The sequence below is a fragment of the Mauremys mutica genome, chromosome 13 (assembly GCF_020497125.1).
Source record: "Mauremys mutica isolate MM-2020 ecotype Southern chromosome 13, ASM2049712v1, whole genome shotgun sequence".
NCBI lineage: Eukaryota > Metazoa > Chordata > Testudines > Geoemydidae > Mauremys > Mauremys mutica.
In genome coordinates, this window is record NC_059084.1 from 57,709,201 (window position 1) to 57,726,090 (window position 16,890).

Sequence of the window (16,890 nt, forward strand, 5' to 3'; positions counted from 1 at the left end):
TATCTGCAGCCTTCAGACAAGGCAAACTTGTACCAAGGTTGTGCTCTTTAAGTCACTGCTTTTAGCTGCCTCTTTCTGGTCATAGGCACACAGCAGTGTTGCAAAATATACAGTCTGGGCTGGCTAAGCCAGACTCTTATTAGACAGAAGGAAAAGGGAGAAGGAGAGGGATAGGAAATAGAAGAAATAAGGCAGGGAAGGAGGGGGGTCAAATTCTCACAACCCAGGTGGTGATTGGGATTCAGCCAGAGCTGACAGAGGTTGTGGTATCATCTGGGGCCCTGTCTCTGACCTGGCCTGGTCCAGTCAGGACTTCTCTCAGGGCCATGATAAAGGACAAGTTATGTCACGGTGCTTCCTGCTGTCCCAGGAGATGGTGAGGTTGGCTGTCATGGTGGTGGTGCTCGCTCCTCCCCTTCCTTTCAGTCATCAATTGTTGCGCTCATGTTTCTTTCCAAATCCGTTTTTCGTAAGGACCCCAAAAGTGACTGATGGACAGGAAAACCCAGCCTCTCTCCTTATTTCGGTCACCAACCAGGACTCACTTTTGACACCTACATTTTTGAGTTTTACCAGGAAGCATGTTTGTTTGACCCAATTCAGTATCTGTCTCCCATTTACAGCTTTTCCCACCACCATTTATCCTTACGCATGATCAGAAGATTTTGTAAACTTGTATCTCTTTCCCCACAGCTGAGCTAACACTGGGGGCAAACTTGTAGGCCTAGTTATTACAACAGGACTGAGGTGCACCAATGCCCAAGTCCCATTCCGTGGCAACGAATTGATTAAGTGACATATAGACATCTAATGGAAATGTCAACAGCACACGGTCAGTCATTGACTAGTTGTCCCAAAGCACATCCTGACCACATAGGAATCATGCAGGGAACTTCTGTTTTCACTGACTATTATACACTTGCTTCCGTGTGGATTCCAGTGATCCTGACTTCCCAGCTCTCCATCCTGATCTACAACACAACAACCTTATTGTCATCAGTATCACACAAGCTGGCTACAGTTTCTCTGTCCATGCTAACTCAGTGGTTTGAGCATTGGTCTGTTAAATCCAGGGTTGTGAGTTAAATCCTTGAGGGGTCCTTTTATGGATCTGGGACAAAAATCAGTCTGGGGATTGGTCCTGCTTTGAGCAGGGGGTTGGACTAGATGCTCCCCTGAGGTCCCTTCCAGCCCTGATATTCTATTCTATCTTCCTGCTTTCCTCAAACAGCACCAGAAGCATTGCATTCAATGCTCTGCAGTTAGCTAGGGTTTGCAGGCCATGCTGAGTTGTAATCAGATAACACTTCAGTAAACATTATAAAACAAGGCTCTCCTGGCAGATAGATAAAGCTGAGAGATAAGAGAGTGACTCAGCCCAGGCCATGCAGTATATGCAGAGACCCAGCAGCTATCCAGGCAGGGTGGCATCAGTATAGATATATATCCTGACATCCACTGAATACAACAGTGCCAGCTGTGTCCCACAGTCCTTCTCTCCTGGGTCCGTTCTGTGAGTATTCTCTCTCCAGAGGATTTGTCAGAAAATAATGCCAATGATAACATTGGAGTGGGCTTTTTCCTTTGTTTATAATTAACTTTAAAAGAACTGGAGGAGTGTGAATGCAGGAAGTCTCTGTTATCTTGTAGCAAGAGGGAAATACATTGCTATTATGGCTAGGATTTTCAGCAGAACCTATGACAGTTGGGTATCCAACTCCTATTGAAATTCAGAAGGAGTTGGGTGCCTGGAAAAAAATATGCTTGCTTGAAAATCCCAGGATCTCTCTCCCCTACACACACCCCCGACCCCCAGCCTGCACCTCCATTCATTCAGCAATATAACTGACGAGATTAGGAAGACATTTTCCAAAAGGACACATTATTCCTTACTAACTCACTTTGGAGTTTCTTGCACTTTCCTCCGAAATACACCTGGTACTGGCCAATGTGCATGGTAGCAATCAGAGTTGGATGGACCTAGAGTCTGATCCAATACTTCAGTGCTGCCTATCTTACTGTATTAAATGCCCATTTTCTCTTGTATACTATATTAAATGTTCATTTTCTCTTGTATACTTTTAGTCAAGGGAAGAATAAATTGGATGCTGTCCTGAGCTGTTGGAAGTCCTGGAAGAGGTGGAGTTTTCCTTTGTCACTGAAGGAGGAATTTGAAATCCCAGGGCATCTCACGGAGACACAAGAAAGCAAAGATGGAAATATTTCACAAACACCAGGTATACTATTCCTCTTATGGTTTGCATTTTCACTACCTATTGTTACTTGGAAGTGCTGAAATGCTTGATCATATTTTATATTAAGGGTACATTCACAAACAGCTCATAAAGAAGCAGCAAAGAATCCTGTGGCACCTTATAGACTAACAGACGTTTTGCAGTTAGTCTATAAGGTGCCACAGGATTCTTTGCTGCTTCTACAGAACCAGACTAACACGGCTACCCCTCTGATACAGCTCATAAAGAGTTCATAAATGACAAATACATTTTTGAATAAATGGCTAACCAATTGTTATAGGGCCCAGCAGCTCAACAGGTTGTTTTAGTTATGAGGTATAAGCATCTATAATATCTTCCACTGATATGTTTATTACTGTCTATATCACTTTCTTTAATATGCTTATAACATCTATTTACTATTTATAATATGAAGGGCCACCAAATAATTTCATCTGCAGGTTTTCTGTTCAAATTATTTTGAAATTTTATGTGTTTCATTTATTCAAAGACAATGTCACATTGTTTCCTTGTGTTAGGTAAAAAGCAAGTCCTTACTCACCTCTCCAGCACCCGAGTTCGTGCGGAGTTGGTATGGGGCTCACAATCTGTCAGAGACCAGACACCAATTCGTTGATCAACCGGCTCACACTATCCTTAGCTTAAAAGGCTTTGGAGTAAGTGTGGCAAGTTTATTAGGGGTGAGCATCAATATTTATACACAGAAGTAAACAAAGTGATTAACAGATCATGCATAATCAAACAAGATTCTACAGGATAAAACAGGTTAAAATGTAAATTTAAAAAGACAAAAGGGGAGATGGCTTCTTAAGGGGAGGGGGGGTGTCATGAGTAGTTCGCAGGTCAGAGCTTTAATTAAAAGTTTCAGACAGAGACATCAAGTCTGGGTTAAGTTTAAGCTCATCAAAAGTTCAGACTCAACATTCCTCCATTTGTAGCTTTGGGATAACTATTTACCAAAAGCTACACCCCATTTTAAGGAGCCAAGGGCTGCTTGGCAATTTCAGTCTGGGCCAACTCGAAGAGAGTAAGGCCTTTGGCTGAAGTAGGAAAAGAATAAACTGACCCACATGAGTCTATGAGGGAGGGGACACACTGAATACAGCAACACAGTATTATAAGGATTACTATGGCCCCAACAATACCTACCAAGAGTTTTTTAACCTACCCAAATCCAGGCAGCCAATTCCATAAGGCTCCCCACCAATCATAAGGTGGGTGGCCAGAGGAGTAGTTCTTAGCCATTTCCCTTAGATGTTTGGTACGTTGAAAGGTGTCAGGGTAGGTGTCATTTACAAAAACACAGCATTGTTCATTTATGAGGGCGCAAGTTCCTCCCTGGGCTGCTAACATTATGTCTAAAGCCATTCGGTTTTGCAAAGCTAACTGGCGCAGTTGGGACATTTCCCCGGCCTGATTCTCAAATAGGGTCGCAGTTTCATTGGTTAAAGATTCTAGTAGTCCCTGTAGACGGATGACACCACCCCTCAAGCTAATGAGACCAGCCCACCGCTGCCACGACAAACCATCACGGGTATTAATATCTCTGAAGGTTTCACGGATGTTACGAACGTGGGGAAAATGGGGGGGGGGGGAGATGCGAGAAGGCGGTGTGAGCCACGCTAAATAACATGACCCTGCCCAATCAGGGGAGAGAAAGTAATAAGCTTTGGGCCCGCACACCCAGTATGTTCCATACATTGCGTTTCGGGTATTCCATTTCTCAAAGTAGGAGGTAACCCACCACCCGTTGGACCACTGTTCCCCTGGTAACGCAGAGGGGTCATTGTGCGAACCGCAGAGGCACAATTTGGTAGTGGTATTTTCAAAGTGCAGTGTAGTACTGCTTGAGCAGTTGTAGAAGGCAATCGTATATCCCTTAACAATTAGTTGGACACCCTCGTGATCTGAGCAGGGCTTCTTAAAGCTGACTCTGAAGGCTTGCCCACCCATGAAAAAGTTGGATCGGGGTGAGGGATCCACATATGGGATAAGTGGGAATCGCAAGGCTTGAAGCCAAGATTTTTACTAAAGGCGGTGCCATTAAAATACATGTTGCATTTACTTGTTCCCACAAAGGTTGACCCCTTTTCTTTAACAAAACACAGTGATCCTGTCTGATTGGTTACCCTGGGATATCTGTTAATTGGCACTCCTGTTTTGTCCCATGTAAGATTGTGTTGGACTGGATCTTTTACTCTAGCCGGTGGCATCCAAGTCATATTAGCAGTGGTCAGGGGAATGGGTGTGAAGGGGAGTCCCTGTTCTGCATTTACTGGAAATTGAGTACATACCCAGCAATTACTTCTATTTCCTAAAATACGAGTTTTAACCTCGTGGGAATATCTAATAAAAGCATTATCTTCATAAGCAGAAAATAAACTAAAAAGGCATAATAAAAAACATACAGTTGTCAGAATAAAAGGTCCTCTCATTTTTTCCGAGTCAATTTAAGTCTGATGCCTGAAAGAGGTAAGCTGGTCCACTGGTCAGAGGCAGTGTCTTCAGTGGTGGCAAGAGCTGCTGGTCCGTCACTGTTTTCCACTACGGCTGGCTTTACGTGTGTCGCCACGAACGAACTTTTTGGCCCAGACGAAGTCCCCTGGTTGGAACGGGTGGATCTGTTCTTCTAGTGGCACGGTCTGGGAAAACTGCGAGGCTTTCCAAAGGGTACGGAGGCGAGCCTGTAGGGAGAGAAACTGGCACGCGGTCATATGATCCCTTCCCAATAGTGAAACATCAGCACGTGGTAGCGCCCCGCCTTTGAAAGGAGGGTGTCCATAGAGCAGTTCAAAGGGGGATAATCCCAATACACGGGTTGGGCGAGTACGAAGGTGAAACAGGACCAAGGGAAGTACCTGAGGCCACTTTAACCCTGTTTCCTGACAGTATTTAGCCAATGTAAGCTTAAGCTCCCTATTCATACGCTCAACTTTCCCGCTAGACTGGGGGTGGTAGGGTGTATGAAAGGAGTGTGAAATGCCCAGTCCTTGTTCTAAACGGCCAAGGACATTACCAGTAAAGTGGGGTCCGCGATCTGAGTCAAGCACGAGAGGGATGCCAAAACGGGGTACAATGTCTCTAAGGAGAATCTTTGCCACTGTGGCAGCAGTACAATTAGCAGTAGGAAAAGCTTCGACCCATGAAGTCAGAGGGCAAACCAAAACAAGGAGGTGCTTTTTCCCAAAAGCCTTTGGCATATCTGCAAAGTCAATTTGAAGATGTTGAAATGGAGCAGCAGGCGGAGGTCTTCCACCCTTAATTTTGCTAAGGGGCGGAGCAGGTCCATTACATTGACATGTGCTGCATGCTTTCACTATTGACAGGCAGTAGGGTTGAATGCCTGGAGCATACCAAAAGCGAGCGATGGTGTCCACAAGGGCGTGTGTGCCGTAGTGACCCCCCCTTATCATGGTGCCAGCGAACTGCCACGGGGTATGTGGAGCGAGGGAGGCAGGATCGGCCATCCGGCATAAGCCAGGTCCCTTTGACCAGAGTGGCTCCGAGGCTCTCCCACGACTGTAGTTCAGCAGCGGGTACTGGTACGGGGTAAAAGCATACTTGCTATCAGTAAAAATGGTAACGGTCTTACCAGCGGCCAACTGGCAAGCTCGGGCCAGGGCATAGAGTTCGGCGGCTTGGGCTCCCCAGTTGCCTGGCAGTGAGGCGGCCTCTTGAATGTCCCATTCAGAGGTGACTGCATAACCGGTGAAACGCTTGCCATCAACATAGAAGGAGCTTCTGTCCGAGAAGAGGATGCAATCAGGGTTGTCCAGTGGCACGTCAAACAGGTTGTTCCTTATCTGTAAGATGCTATGAACTACTTCCACACAGTCGTGCTGATCCTGGAGGACTGGCAGTTCAGGAAGCAAGGTAGCTGGATTAAGGGGCCCACACCTTTCAAAAATTAGGTTAGTGTCTTCTAGGAGTTCGGCCTCTAGCTGCTGCTGACGATGGGCCGAAAAGACTTGGGTCGTGCCCCTACGCAGAAGGGCTGACAAGGCATGAGAGGTCCAGACCGTGGTAAAATGACCCAGGGTCAGGCTCTTTGCCTTTGTGATCAGCAGGGCAGCTGCTGCCAAAGTCCGGGTGCAGGATGGGGTTCCCTGAGCGACAGGGTCGATCTGCTGAGAGTAAAAAGCAAGCGGGAAATGGTGGGGCCCGCTCAGCTGGGTAAGGACGCCACTAGCAATTCCGCCCCTCTCGTGGACAAAAAGGTGAAAGGGTTTGTTGTAATTGGGGGGGCGGAGAGACATGGAGGAGGCCACACTGTCCTTGAGTAACTGAAAGGCTTGGATCGTGTCTGGGGACCACTGGAAAGGGTCAGGAGCAAGGTTAGCAGTGAGTCGGTGGAGCGGTTTGCTTAACTCCCCGCAGGACGGCAACCAGGGGCGACAGAAGCCAATTAATCCTAAGAAACCTCGAAGTTGTTTCTTGGTGTTTGGCAGAGGGCAGTTTTGGATAGTCTTTATGCGGACCGGGTCCATTTGTCTTCCCTCTGGGGTTAACAGGAAAGCCCAGATATCGGACCTTCTGTGAGACCCACTGAATCTTGTTAGGGTCTACCTTGTGGCCTCTGGTGTGTAGGTATAATAAAAGTGCCTTACCATCGATGCGGAGGGCAGCTTCTTCGCGGTTACCTAATAGGATGTCATCTACGTATAGGACTAACGTGGATCCCTGCGGACTGGGGAAGCCTTCCAAGTCGTGGCGGAGGCATTGGTTGAAAATCGTGGGGCTGTCTCTGTAGCCTTGAGGAAGTCGTTGCCAGACATAACTTTGTCCCTCCCAGGTGAAACCAAAGAGATACTGAGAGTCTGGGTGCACAGGAATGCTGAAAAAGGCTGATTTTAAGTCAATAACAGTGAACCACTCAGCATCCCAGGGGATTTGGCTGATGATAGTAGCTGGATCAGGAACTACTGCATGAAGAGGGACCACATACTGATTAACAACCCGTAGATCCTGTACAAAGCGCCAACGAATAGGGTCTCCGTCCTTTTTAGGATGCTTTTTGACAGGCAGTATAGGGGTGTTACAGGGAGTGCGCTGAGGGCGGACTAACTTTTGTGCAATGAATCCCTCGATAATGGGGCGGATGCCCTCCCGGGCTTCCAGCGACAGGGGGTATTGAGGGACTGACGGGGGGTTAAGGAGGGCTTCACTTGAATCCTTACTGGTTCTGCCGAAAGGAGCAGGCCAACATCAGTGTCAGAAATTGCCCAGAGGGTTAAAGGCAAGTCAGTGAGGTCAGGGGAGAGGAGGGGGGGGGTTTCCCAATTACCCTGAGTTGGGGCCGAATCTCCTAACACTGTCATCAATAATCCTACCCCTTCAGGAGTGCAGGTTAAAGTAGCCTCAAGCTTACAGAGTAAATCCCGGCCCATCAAAGGGATCGGATAAGCTGGGGAAAAAAGAAAACGGTGAGAAAAACATTTATCAGCATAAATAACATTTAGAGGTAAAGTGAGTCCCAGAGACTGTGGGTTGCCCTCCACCCCAGTTGCAGTTTTAACCTCAGAGGATAGCCAGGGAGAGGGGGCATGATTTAAAAGAGAGAAAGTAGCTCCAGTATCAATGAGGAAAGAGACAGGCAGTCCTTGGACTGAAAGGGTTAGATGAGGCTCTTTGCTGGGAGGGGAGAAAGTGAGGAAGGAGCCGGCTAAAGACATTAAGGAAATAAGACCATCACATTGTTTGCCTTCGCCCCCGGGGTACCGTCATTGAGGAGGCTGAGTTTGCTGCAGCTGCTGCTGTTGCCCGTAGTTGATCCAGGCCTGAGGAACGGGCTGGGCTGGTGGTGCAGGGGTGTATTTGTCCCTGGTGTAAGTATCTGCAGATGCGACCGGACCCTCTTCCCCGAGCACCCTGAAATCCCCTGCCACGGCCACGGCCTCTGCCTCGAATACCGCCGCGAAAAGCTAAAGCCATCAACTTATATTCTTCCTTTTTCTCTTTCTTTTTACTACTTTCCCTTTCTTTCTCCCATGCAAAACTCCTCCCGAGGTGTGCCCCTCCATTTCCTCCTTATCCCTCTGCAGAGATTCCAATCTGGAGTCCTGCAGATTCCCCTCTGCGCTCTGGAGAGAGTCCCCCCTGTGGAGGAATAGGGGCAGGTGCAGTGGGGACCAACTGACGAGTTAAAACACGCCGTGGTTTACACCCTTCATCGAAATAACATGGAGGGGATTCACTCTAGGGAGAATACCTGACTGCCATAATTTTTAAAGATTTCCACAGCTCTGCTGCTGTGTCCCAACAAAACCAGTAACATAACTGTCCCGGATGGTCTTTTTCAATCTGGCTCCTTACTCCTCTTAAGGCAGCCTGTTCGAAAGAGCCATGCGAAGGCCACCTCATCTCCGGGTCGGCCAATACCGCGGTATACCCAGTCCAATTCCTTACACACAGTGTGTACAACTTCCTCCTAGACATTCCTGTCTGTACTGGTGTTGTACCAATATAATAAAAACCAGCAGGATCTTATTAAGAGGGATAAGGCAAAGATGCCACATTTATTGTAAATACCATAACAAAACAAAAGACAACAGTAAACAACGTTGTTTTACTACTTATTTCTTATACACACACACATATATTCATTCACACAATCATTCATTCAGGTTCTGTATAGATGTTATAGTTACCAGCCTAGATGTTGCTCATGCCAAGTTACTGGCCAGGTATCTTGGTCATGAGGATGGAGCCGAGTCTGTGTCAGTTGCATCTGATGCTCCTGGAGGCTGGCGGCAGAACCATAGACTCAAAGTCCTTATTCTTTAGAGTCCAGTTTTATAGGGATTTTTCCCTATGTTAGTTGATAGGAGTTGCTTCATTCTGCTGTTGCTAAATCAATCAGCAGATGGCTGGCTCCATGTTATTAGATGTTTTGTTTTTCCTTCCTTTGAGGTGTGGTGGGTGGATTCCAGTTTGCCCTCTGGGGGTCATCTGGTTGATCCCACTTGACACCTTCTTCAGCCAACACTGAATTCTTCAGGCTGGTGACTCCCTAACCATTCAGTCACATACATTCTCTATCTTAATCACATCTATTTCACTGTTTTGGCTTACTTAGAGTTAATTAATGTTTAACAAGTTTTATACAAAGTATTTCTTTGAGCAGGCTTCACACAGACACAGCTGGTGGCTTGCAGGTTAGAATCACAAATTTACTTTTAACATAAACCTTTAGTTATGAGGCATCAATTAACAATGTCATTTTTCATATAAACCATGTCTAATATAAACCTTCTTTAATATCCCTACACTGGGAGTTTCCCTTCGTTCCATAACTTATTTACAATCCCCAGCGGACTCTCAAGAGGCACGCTAGTCCCTTGACCCATGGTGTCTGACAGGAGCCCTTCCAACTGGCGTTTATCCTGCTGTCCAGTACACGACCCCTCAATATTGAATTGGCTGGGAGAAATCTCCCGTGGCGCCTGCCAATTCATATATGAGTGGTCTGACCACTGGACAGAGGCACCGCACCAGAAGAAAATCCCGGACGAGCACCCAAATTGTTAGGTAAAAAGCAAGTCCTTACTCACCTCTCCAGCACCCGAGTTCGTGCGGAGTTGGTATGGGGCTCACAATCTGTCAGAGACCAGACACCAATTCGTTGATCAACGGGCTCACACTATCCTTAGCTTAAAAGGCTTCGGAGTAAGTGTGGCAAGTTTATTAGGGGTGAGCATCAATATTTATACACAGAAGTAAACAAAGTGATTAACAGATCATAATGGTCATGCATAATCAAACAAGATTCTACAGGATAAAACAGGTTAAAATGTAAATTTAAAAAGACAAAAGGGGAGATGGCTACTTAAGGGGAGGGGGGTGTCATGAGTAGTTCGCAGGTCAGAGCTTTGATTAAAAGTTTCAGACAGAGACATCAAGTCTGGGTTAAGTTTAAGCTCATCAAAAGTTCAGACTCAACACTTGTAGCTATGTAAGAATGACTCAGGGCCCAATCTTGCTATATTTGAGAGCAGCTAATATACACCTGAAACTCCAAGCTCCAGGGTTCCTTTTGACCATTTCCTATTTACACTGCTCAATGAAATGCACTTTGGATAAGTTCCATAGTCTCATTCCCACTCTGCAGCCAAAAGCTACAGAAGCATAAAGTCAAATTGTCAGAAACGGAGCATGCCTGTGGATCTTAGGTCTTTCACACAAGCATGCCTTTTACTCAGTGTGGGGACCAAGCTGAGCCCTGCCACCATCAGTGCCGCTACCACATTTGATCATTTTGTGGAGAGTGGAGAGAAGGCATTATGTAGTGCAGATGATGCATGCAAAATCTATTCCTTCCTGTGTTTCTGCTGCAGTCAGTGGGTCTATTCACCACTCAGAGTGGTGCTGGAGAAAAGCGGGGGAAGTGTTGGGAACTGTCCATGAATTTCTCCTCATAGTTGTTTGCATTGTACTTACAGCCATGTTGGTCCCAGGATATGAGATTTTGAGTGATTTCTTGCAACATGTGTTAACTGCTTATGTTTAACAAGTTGTTCCACCTTGTATGTGGCTGTGGCACTCACAGTACCTTTCCCAGACTTGAAGAGGAGCCGTGTGGAGCTTGAATGCTTGTCTCTGTCACCAGTAGAAGCTGGTCTAATAAAAGATATCACCTCATCCACCTTGTCTTTCTTTTTCCTCATGGAGATTTCTCCCTGCCGTTCCAGTGTAGGGGAGATGTGTGAAATCTCTCTAAACAGGCTTTGTGTTCCACCCAGAACATGCTTGAATGGATTTTCTGGATCTCTCTGCATTGTCCCATCCCTGGCAGATTTTTCAGAGATGATACATTCTCTTGACATTTTTTTTTCCTCAGGGTGAAGGTAAAGTCCGAATTTCCTATGAGCTCTCAGAAGGGGAAAAACTAGGCACAAGCAACAGAAAGGTGCAGGTGAAGAAATACCTGGATAGCCTTGGGATTCCCTGTAATCTGGTAGGAGTCCATCAATGTTTTATTGAATTGTAGAGGAACATTGACAATAGTAATGATTACTCATGCAGAGATGGTGAAAATGTGTTCGTCAAAAAGTTGTGGTTTGTTTGTTTCCGGTTTCTCCCTCCCCCAAGGCTTTTACAATAAAACAAATTGAAGCCAATGGGACTTCAGTAAATGGCCAAAATTAAGTGCACATTTAAGAGCTTTCCTGAAATGGGATGAACTTAAATGCATGTTTAAATAAAATGACAGATAAAACAGATTGGGAAATATATTTTATTTTCTATTCCTTTTTTTTTTTGCATTTATGCTGGGGTTTTTTCACAGATTTTTTTTAAATTCTTTTAAAACCTCAAATCTGATTTTTTTTCTGTTTCCTAAAGCCAAACATATTGTGGCACTGGTGTCAGCCATATATATTTTGCAGTTTTTGGTTGTTAAACAATGATCCTCCCCCCCCCCAGGTTTTGGCAAAACCCCCAACATATATCAAATCAAAAATGCATTTTTCATCCCCCAACCTCCCAAACTGACCAACAAACAAACCCTCCCGCTGAAATATTTTCCAGCAGCTCTGATAATTAACAGTAGTTATGATATATGTAATACATAATATACACACACATATCATATATTGTAGCAGCTATTGCAGTTATTCTTGTAGATCAAGAGGAAAAATCAGAACTCATTGCAGCAATCAGGAAAGCTTGTGAGTAAATTTACTCATGGGAGTTGTTGCATATAAGCCAGTGGAGCTACCCAGGTAAATAAAGACACTCACTGGTGTAAACACTTGCCGGATTGGGTCCTACAAGTTACTCTTTTAAACTACGTGATGGGGGTTGTCCCAGGTGGGAATGGCAGGTGTGTGACTGTAGAGACTACACAAGTAATTTACATGAGCAAGGGAGATTCCTCAGTAATCCTAGTTTATATGTTGTTGTGTCTTTTCTCTTCCTCAGGAAGATGTGCCCAATATCGCCATCCTGGGAGCTGGGGGAGGTCTGCGGGCCATGATCGCCCTGCATGGAACCCTGCAGGAGCTACAAAAGCATGGTCTCCTGGGCACCATCATGTACCTGTGTGGGGTCTCAGGTGCAACATGGTAGGCGCATGCCAAGAGACGTGTGAGTGAAAGTGTATCCCTCTATAGAACTGACAGCCAGGGACAATTCTTGCCATTGTTATTATTAGCCAAAGGACATGCTGGGTACTCCATCACCAGTGGGAAAACACTGTCTATCCATTTACTGAGGAGGTGAGACTGTGCGAGTACGTCCATACTGCAGTGTAAGCCCAGGGTTCAGACTCAGACTCAAGTTCAAGCCCTCTTCCATCTACACCAAATCATGCTAGCCCAGGGCTTAGACCCAGGGTCCCAGGGCTCCATGAGAGTGGAGAGTCTGAGCCTAAATCAGGGCAGGACCCAGGGTTCAAGCCCTATTGCTATGCAGTCCCACTGGACTCATGCTCTGGGAGTCCACCAGAGATGTCCCACAGGCTGTCTTCCTTTGTCTTATGGACAGTCAAGTTTTTCCCACACTGCATCACAAAGGGCTAATGCAGCTACATTGTGGGAGGACACTAGAAAGTCTGGGATATGGGTGGCTGAATTCAGTCCTTCATAATGTAGTGTAGATTCTGGAGCCCCATGTTGAGACCCAGAGTTCAACAATTACAAACCTGGGATTACAACTGAGTATAGACGCTCAAGCCCCAGGTTAACAGACACAGAGCCTGTGTGGACGTGACCCTTCTAAGATTTTTACATGGGCAAAAGTGATAGTAGCCCAGGCCTATAGTTCTAATTTAATATTTATAGCTCTTGCAATGTTATTGCGAATCTGCAGTTGCGCTGCTGTAGCACTTCAATCTAGACACTGCCTATAGCAGAGGGAGGGGTTCTCCCATTCACGTAGGTAATCCAGCTCCTTGAGAGACCGTAGCTAAGCTAACGGAAGAATTCTTCCCTCAACCTAGCACTGCCTACATAGGGACTTAAGTCAGCTTAACTATGCCACTCTGGAGTATGGATTTTTCACCCCCCCCGAGCAACACATTTATGCTGACTTGACAGGCTAGTGTAACCAGGCATCAGCTCTCATGATGTTATGAAGCATAAGTTTCTAGCCTGGTGGCTGTGGAGAGACACTTGGAAATGTGAACCCTACCAGCAAAAATGCCAAGAGGCAAATAAAAAGAATCCACGTTTTTAAAATAAACCTCATGATTTTTAATCCAATCTCAGGATTTTATGCGACCTGACTTGTGATTTTTGGCACACTTGTTCTTGGCATCAGTGCTGAAAGCAGGATAGGAGAACAGCACCTAGTACCTTCTGTTGTTCCTTATTCTAGTTGTCCTTAAAGAGGGGCAGGGTGTGTACAATGGTTTGTGCCATGGGAATAGTGAGAAATGGACATAACTGGGGGTCGTTAAACTGGAACAAGTCACTGGATGTAACACAAGCTGGGGAAACAATGACTGCAAGACTGTAGGGTAAAGTGGAGAGTTCATTTCTTAGTGGAGAAGGAGACTGTCCTTCAGAAAATCCAGCTGATCTAGCAGGGCCACCCACTGACAGCCTTACAGGGAATAGCAATAGACACGGGAGCCTAAGGGAGTCAGGCACTCAGCTGTTGGTGCAATTCAACAGGAGACTGACACAGTGGGTGACTTTCTAACGCTCATAGGTACTTATCTGCCCCCACACACACACCATTAACATAGCATCTGAGCACCGCCCTATTTATTTCCATAGCACCCCTATGAGGTAGTGAAGTGCCTGCCTCCCCTTTTCCTATGGAGAACCAGGGCTCGGGGAGAATTAGCAACTGGGGTACAATCTATGGGAGAGCAAAGAGTGGAACACACATTTCCCGAGTTGTAGGCTAGCACCCTAAACACTGAACCATCTTTCCCCTCCTGACCTTTCTGTGCAAAAGGTCCCACTGACATCAGCATTAGGGCAGCAGAGTCATGATGGGCTGGACAGGTCTGTAGATATTACAAATGTCCTGGATGTAATCAGAGCTGTTCAAACTATGTGTCATGGACCCTGCATATTGCTAATGGAGATTCTCCTTTTGCATAGTCTAGTAAGGACCTGGGGGACTTGAATTTTTTCTCGGCTGAGGCCGTGGCTTTCCACAGCAGCCAGTCAGTCACGCAATCCTTGCGGCTTACAGGTGCATTGCAATGGTAGAATGATAATAAATTAATAACTGTGCAGAGATTGAAAAGGCTGGGGACAATAGCCCACATTCCATTCCCCTTGCAGTGTGTGTTTTGTCTCTGTAATAGGTGCATGTCCTCTCTCTACAACAATGGGGACTGGGCAGAGAAATTGCAGGCCTTGGAGAAACACATGTGTGATACACTTACCAAATCCACCTGGAACCTCAGAAAGGCCGTGGAAATGCTACTCGAGGCAGCTAAGGATGAAGACTATTCCCTGACTGAGTTCTGGGCCTACACTGTGGTCTATGGAATGTTACATGAGGTGGATGAAAAACTTTCCCTTTTGTAAATCTCCAAAGTCCTTGTCTGCCCCCCCATCACTGAAATACCAGGGCTTTTCATGAAGTGTGTTTATCCTCACAACATTTCTGTAAGGTTGGGAAGTGTACGGAAGGGAAACTGAAGTGTGGAGCATCCCAGAGCCAGATTTTTAAAGCTATCACCTTGTGGGATGAGCACGCAGGCACCTAGCACCCATTGATTTCAATGGGCGTTAGGAGCCCACATGCTTTTGAAAATCCTACTAGGTTCCTAAATACCTTTTAAAAACTGGCCTGGCTTGATTTGCTCAAGGCCACACCAGGTATGTCTATACTGCATTGTAAAACTGGGTCTGTGGGACCCAGGCTGGTGGACCTGGCATTTCCAAGCTTGGACTGGAATGTCCACATTGCAGTGTATACCTGGGGTTAAAGGTTACGTCTACACTGCAAAGAAAAACCTGCAGTGCTGAAACTCAGAGCCTGGTCAATTGACTTGGACTCCTGGAGCTCTGGCTTCTAGGCTAAAAATAGCAGTGTAGGTGTTTCAGCTCGGGCTGGAGCCTGTGCTCTGAAACCCGGCAATAGAGCTGGGCTCCAGCTCAAAGGAGAATGTCTACACTAGTGTTTTAAGTTCCACTGATCAAACCCCAAAAGCCCAAGTCAATTGACCCATGCTCTGAGACTTGGTGCCGTGGGTTTCTCGTTGCGGTGCAGACATATCCACAGCTGCTGGACCCAGGTGTCACAGACATTCTAATGCGGCCATACTGCACTACCCAACCTTCTGACTTGGTCTGTGGCTTGATTTGCATCCACACTGCAAAACGAGAGGGCTTGGACCCAAGTCACTGTGGGACTCTGGTTTTGACCCACTCCTCTACTAAGGTCCTAAGACCTGGGTCCTGAGCGCGAGCTGAGCCAAGTCAGACTGATATGTGCATGCACAGAAGCAGGTCTTGGGCTCACACCTGAGTCAGAACCCACGCTTGGTGTTCAGTGTAGGGGAGATGTGTGAAATCTCCCTAAACAGGCTTTGGGTTCCACCCAGAACATGCTTGAATGGATTTTCTGGATCTCTGTGCATTGTCCCATCCCTCCATGAAAGTCTGCAGGGGAAGCAGGGAATTAAGTCCTAGGCTAACGGCTTGACCACTTAGTCATTGAGGAAGGTTTGTTCTCAGTTATACCCGTATAAATGCTGATTGGCTCTGCTGAATTCAGTGAAGTTACTTGAATTAGTTCATCTATACGCTTGGGTAACTGAGAGCAAACTCCACATCTGTCTAGCTATTGTCTCAGCATGTGGTAACATGCTGGTGCCCTGAGCTCAGGCTTGGACCGAGCAGTCAGGGAAGGGAATATAGACAGTGTTAAAAGCATAGGTTAAAGTTAGGCATGTGTTTGTCTGAACCTATAAAATTCTGTCTTCACAGCTGGATAAGGGGCACTTGTCGGAACAGAGGGGTGCGTCTGAGAATGGAAATAATCCCTACCCCATCTATGCAGCTGTGGATGAACGAAGTTTCTGCAAAGTAACTGAATACTCTCCAGGTAAAACCAAACACACAAATCTCCAAATAATCTCAGTGTAAACAAGCCTGTCTTTTATTACATCAACATGCAACTCCTCAAGGCGGAGACGTCAAGGTTGTCTTTAGAGCTTGTTGAAAAATGAAAAAAAAATGGCAAAAAAGGTCAAAATTTTAAACCTTTGATTATCAGGGTTGTTAATGGGCCTTTTTTCCATATTTCATGAAATTTTCTACAATATTTTCCCCTTGTTTTCCCCCTAGACATTTTATCAAAAACATATCTTTAATTTTATTTTCTTTGGCAAAATCTTTATTTTCATTAAGAAAAGCATCAGTGAAACAAATCTATAAACGTTTTGCTTAAAAGTTCAGTAAAAACTATGGCAGAAAATTTCATATAGCCTGGAAACCTTAAGTAACATCTACTACTGCTGACAAGAAGTTTTTGTTTTGAAAAAAGGCTACTTTTCATGCAAAAACTTTTTGTAAGCAAAATTCAAACTCACTCTCATTTTCTTTTTAACTTCCTTTTACATTAGTATATCTTTTTAGGTGGAGACACACTTTATTATCTTATTTACTTATTTTGATATAGCAATAAAATTATGCCTGTTCAAGCATGTGGGAAGCTAACATCATTAATA

The 16,890-nt window shown here is 45.6% G+C and overlaps 1 protein-coding gene across 1 annotated transcript in view; it reads left to right on the forward strand.

The window, feature by feature from the left end:
• The first annotated feature begins 1,413 nt into the window (after positions 1-1,413).
• The window catches only part of LOC123347836 (cytosolic phospholipase A2 gamma-like), a 31,472-nt gene continuing 15,995 nt past the window's right edge, over positions 1,414-16,890 (forward strand). Inside the window, exons 1-6 of the mRNA XM_044985025.1 lie at positions 1,414-1,513; positions 2,086-2,237; positions 11,092-11,208; positions 12,174-12,316; positions 14,515-14,713; positions 16,148-16,265. Of these exons, the coding sequence (XP_044840960.1) occupies positions 2,214-2,237; positions 11,092-11,208; positions 12,174-12,316; positions 14,515-14,713; positions 16,148-16,265 (601 nt within the window). The 5' untranslated portion in view covers positions 1,414-1,513; positions 2,086-2,213. The remainder of the gene's footprint in view (positions 1,514-2,085; positions 2,238-11,091; positions 11,209-12,173; positions 12,317-14,514; positions 14,714-16,147; positions 16,266-16,890) is intronic.